A 4,749-nucleotide genomic window follows, 5' to 3' on the forward strand; every position below is an offset into this window, starting at 1 on the left:
TTACCATTTCTACTGTCGGCGTAATGTGTGCGTGAAGTCCCGGTATACTTGTTTGGCCTAAGCGTCAGAAATAAGAGACGTGTTTCCTTCCACTTTAGGAAAACTGTATTTGCCGAGTGATTGTTGTGGAGAGAGTGGCTGGGAAAATGTACGGCACTCGACATCATTGCTTGGAACATTGCAGCATCTGAGCCGTGAAGGGTAGTGAACGTGATAAGTGATTGCATGGATTAGGCTTACCAGATGACTTGCATGAGGAGCGATGAAACCAGATTAAGGGCTTTTTCGGTGACGATGAGCCTGCATACTTCCATCGCAAGGAAGCAAGGAACGAAGTTATGTTCTCCTCTTTCATTGCATGTAATGAATTTCTCTGTGTAAGTGCTTCTTCAACATGACGCAGATTTGGCTTCTTTGTCAATGTCAAGAGGCTGACATGGTACCTAGCGTGGATGCACTAGGTTAATTTACAGTTGCGATCATGAATAATTGTGCCGTACCCACCGTTCTTGCAGAAACGTTTGAGTATGCGATTGTCATTTTCCAAACCTAGGTGGCACCGATGAATCCTGCACCCGTTAACCGAAGGTGGATATTTGCAGTGTGATGTTTTCAATCTGGGAAATGCTGACACGAAGATTGGACAAAGAAGTGGATTTCCACCCCTTGGGAATTCATTTATATCCACTATTTCAAAAAGTCCCTTTATCAACGATTATCAGCATCACAATTGGTGCGACTGTTTGATTCCACCATGCGAAATGTGCGCACAATGAATTCACGCAATTTTTGGAGAAATACTTAAGAATGCACAGTCTTCAGCGCAATTTCTCCCATAGGAGCACCGCCGTATCTTCATCATTGGTTCGTTCGGTGTTTTTTTCCTTTCATGCAGTCTCTTTCTCGTTTCCTGCTAACTGCTCCTACCTGTGCCATCTGCCACCTTTCAACAAATGAAATGGGCTAAGGTCAACACTTAACTCATATCAACAATTTTGTGAAAAGTATTTGTTTTTGATTTTAATCGGCCGATGTTGTAATCGCTTTCACTTTCCCCTACCTTCAACACTGCATGCCTTGAAGTAGTTGCACCTTGAAGAGCTACTTGATTTTATCACTGTAGAAGGAAGTTTACTGCTAGTAGCTTGAAGAAGAACTTGAAGGTTACTCGCTTGAGAGGGGATTATGACACCAAGATGGCGCAAAGGAGAGGCGAGAGTGGGGAGTGAAGAGTCGGCGTAGTTGAATGTGCTGCCCGAGTAAACATTGCTTCACTTTTCCGTTTCGCAATCGGTGCTTCGTATAACCCCTCTTTTTTTAACGGCGACTGCAGCGTAGTTGATGCTTTGAAATGTGTCGTTGCACTGGCGAATGACGTTATACGCTTGTTATGTACCAGAGGGAGGAAAAGTTGGATACTGATGTCGTGGGTTGCAGGAGATTCCTTCCCACTGTGACGTGAAGGCGTACCGTCTTACCATTCCAGTTGGGATAGGATTTGCCAGAATGACCTCAGAAGACGTGACGGATCAGTACAGAGGTGAGGACATGGAAAAGTGCTGTTTGGAATGCAGAGTAGAAGTGGGCTGAAAGGCAGTGGGAGTGAATAGGGCGCTCTGGTGCCGGAGTAGCCACATTTGATAGGTAAATTGAACTGTCTGAATAACTGAACGCACAGGCAGTACCGTTTCCTTGCGTGTTTGCAGCTCGGAGATGGTTGTGAGGTCGTGTAAAATGTTTTGTTGTGCAATTTATTTAGGAAGGTGCGTCGAGGTGTGGTTGTGAGCGAGAAACCGATGTTACGGCATCGGTAGGTATTGAATGTCTTGACCGCGTGTTTACTACTGATAATTTTTTTGCGTTTGTGTGTGGGTATTCGCCTTCGAGGCGAATGTCGTCTTTTATGTAGCAAAGTCCTCTCTGCGATTTTCCGAAAAATTTTGGAATTTATTTATAGAACTTACACATTTTTTTGCCGTTGCAGATCCCCAAATATTGAAGTCGCATGTTGTTACACGGTGCAATCAAAAGTGCGTGCCTTTGCGTTGGAGTTGCTGGTCTTTGGCAAGATGCTGGGAGGTGGGAGCGTTGCAGAAGTCAGTGTACAGATGCGAGGAGTTCTTCGTGCTGACATTGCGCTTGATGAAATCGAAGAGTCGAACCAATTGTAGGGCTGATGGTCATTGACAAAGAGAACTTTATAAATGGTGGACACGAATGGATCTCCGGGTAGGCTGTTTTGCACACCTCCATCCCCATTTGTGATGGTTCCTGATTGTTAGGCACTGGCATGTAAAAAACCCCAAATTTCTAGAAGTTGCAACAAAAGAAGCACGTATGAAAAATTCTGGATTTCTGGAAGTTACGACAAGACGAGCAAAATAAATGCATTGACTGAGAGACCTGACTTATGTTCGTATCTACATGTCATGGGGTTGTCAGTTAAATTGCCCAAATATTGCCTTGCTAATGATTCACGAAGAATTTGCCATCAATTGCTGGGCAACAAGATGATATGAGCTGAATGACGCAGAAGTCCTCGTGCTTAAAATCATGTGTTACAAATTTGGCTGTCATGTCTGGCGTAATACCAACAAATGACCTCGTCAAGCACAAGGCGTTATTTTAACTGCGAAATGGATTCTGCAGGACAAATTGTATTTAAATGTGGTTGCCGGATTTTATTAGGATCATTGTTGACGAAAATGCAAAGTTGTTGCCACATCGTGACCAAGGCTGGAGAAAAAGCGACGAGGATCGGAAGCGACTGGATTTGGTCATGCAACCGCACGACTCACTTTATTTATGCCATTCGACTCGCATGTGAAAATCGAGGGATTGCCATTTTGGAATACGCAGACACACACCCGAGGAAATGGCACTGCGCTGCACATCCACAGGATAAATAGTCGTGCACGCTAAATACAGGTTTCAGTAAAGAGGTGAAGCTGATCCGGGTGTATTTGCATGGGTCGAGCCTGAGTTTGAACTTCGGAGGGACTGACTTGCAACAGCCAATCAGTGTTGGCGCTCTGCTGCATTTCGAATTCACACCACGAATTCATGGGTGTACAGAATCCTCCACGGTTGAGTGCAGTTGCTTCAGCGCATTAGTAGGCAATCTGAAGGGATACGAATGCCTTTCCGACACTGGAACAAATCCTTATGTAGCTGCCTGAATCCATGAGTTGGCATACTTCTAAAACTCGAGGATAGAAATATGGGTTCGATTTAGATGTGGAACTTAACGTGCTGCTGTTTGTGCTTAATATTCGTAGAGCCCGCATCATGGGTGAGGCTCCTTAGATGATGACCACCTCTTCAGGGCGTATTATCACTACCAGGTTAGATGCCATTTGGATATTCGGAGGCGAGGGGAGAATTGAAGCGAAAAGGTGAGAAGAAATGGAGTTGAGCTTGCAAAAGCAAGGGCGGAGTAGATGGCTGGCGGAGGCGCGCTCCTTCAGCAAAGCGAAAGTGTCCGCACCAAAGGATTCGGTTACAATTCGATGCATCCTTCAATACTGTGTGAGAGGCACCAGCTCGAGCAAATGCGAAATGGGAGAGTTCAAATGAGTGATTTCCTTCCAGGTCGAATGCTTGTTTCCCATCTCACTTCTCTTCTGATACTTGCCTTTTCTTTTACCTGGATATTCTGAATTCAATCGAAGTGTGCCATCATTGTAGGTGTCAGGCCCGAGGTAAGGCATACCATGGAACAAAACCTCAGGTGGCATCGACAGACGAGGAGTGGTCAGTGTTAGGCGGTAGAGAAGCTCTCGAGAGGAGGACACATGCTACATATGGCGAAGTAACCTTTCGAGGTGGAATTTACTTTGTCAATTACTTGTTCACCTATTTATCTACATATCTATGTATCTGCCTATCCACCCACCCATCTATCTCTCTGTCCGAATGTTTGTGATCTTGCCTACCAATCTGTCAGGTGGCCAGGTTGTTAACCGTATCTCTTCATCTAATTGCTTGAATGCTGCCCCATGCCACCACTCCATCGCTCCGCCATTCCCACCACACCCAGAAGTGACAAGACACAGTAGAACAACAAACAGTCAAGTGTAATTGTGGATATTCATGGATATGGTAAATTTGGAAATGAATCATCTAATCACACACTGGGGAAAAACAACAACAAACCAAACGCTTTAGTCGTCGTTGTAGACGCTCGCCCCCCTAAAATGGAAGCAAGTGGTCATTAGCAGCCTCCACGCACCACGAACCAGTAAAGAACTCCTCAATTTTCTCTTCCTCCTTACCACCTTCCTCTCCTGATGCTGCCTCCACTTGCACTTCTTTTCTTTCATCAACTACAACTTTTTGTCCTGTTTCCGAGAAAGCTTTATGATTTAACAAGGTCATTGTTGAACTTGGCGAAAGGCAGATAGAAGAGGAGAGTGCGACTTCAGCTTTGAGTGGACACTTGCCTTGAGTGAGCGACGTTGGTTCCGGTAATGTTGGCTGAGCTGTTCAATTCAACATCGGTTGGAAAGTCGAGGACGTCGTTGTCGACTTCCACATCGGCATCGGCAGAGTAAGAGGCAACACCGGCATCAGCAGCATCGAGGGAGATTGTGTCGAGCCTGGTCAATGCGATGGTAGTGGTAGGGTCAACAACTTTCCGACACTGTTTGAGGTTCTTCACACCACTAGTCGCAGACAGATGTCCTGCAAAGGGTAGATCAGAGGCAATGATGAAGAAAGAGATCCGACTTTCATACGTTGTGGGGCCGG

At 45.4% G+C, this 4,749-nt stretch overlaps 1 protein-coding gene across 1 annotated transcript in view; it reads right to left on the reverse strand. All coding sequences in view use genetic code 11, as the record gives it.

Moving 5' to 3' along the window:
• Positions 1 to 4,420: 4,420 nt before the first annotated feature.
• Positions 4,421 to 4,749, reverse strand: part of EGR_03772 (hypothetical protein) — a gene marked incomplete at both ends in the record, with an annotated part of 845 nt that continues 516 nt past the window's right edge. The window contains one exon of the mRNA XM_024493021.1: positions 4,421 to 4,683. Coding sequence (XP_024352482.1) covers positions 4,421 to 4,683 — 263 coding nt within the window. The remainder of the gene's footprint in view (positions 4,684 to 4,749) is intronic.

Source organism: Echinococcus granulosus (assembly GCF_000524195.1).
Source record: "Echinococcus granulosus chromosome Unknown EG_S00021, whole genome shotgun sequence".
NCBI lineage: Eukaryota > Metazoa > Platyhelminthes > Cestoda > Cyclophyllidea > Taeniidae > Echinococcus > Echinococcus granulosus.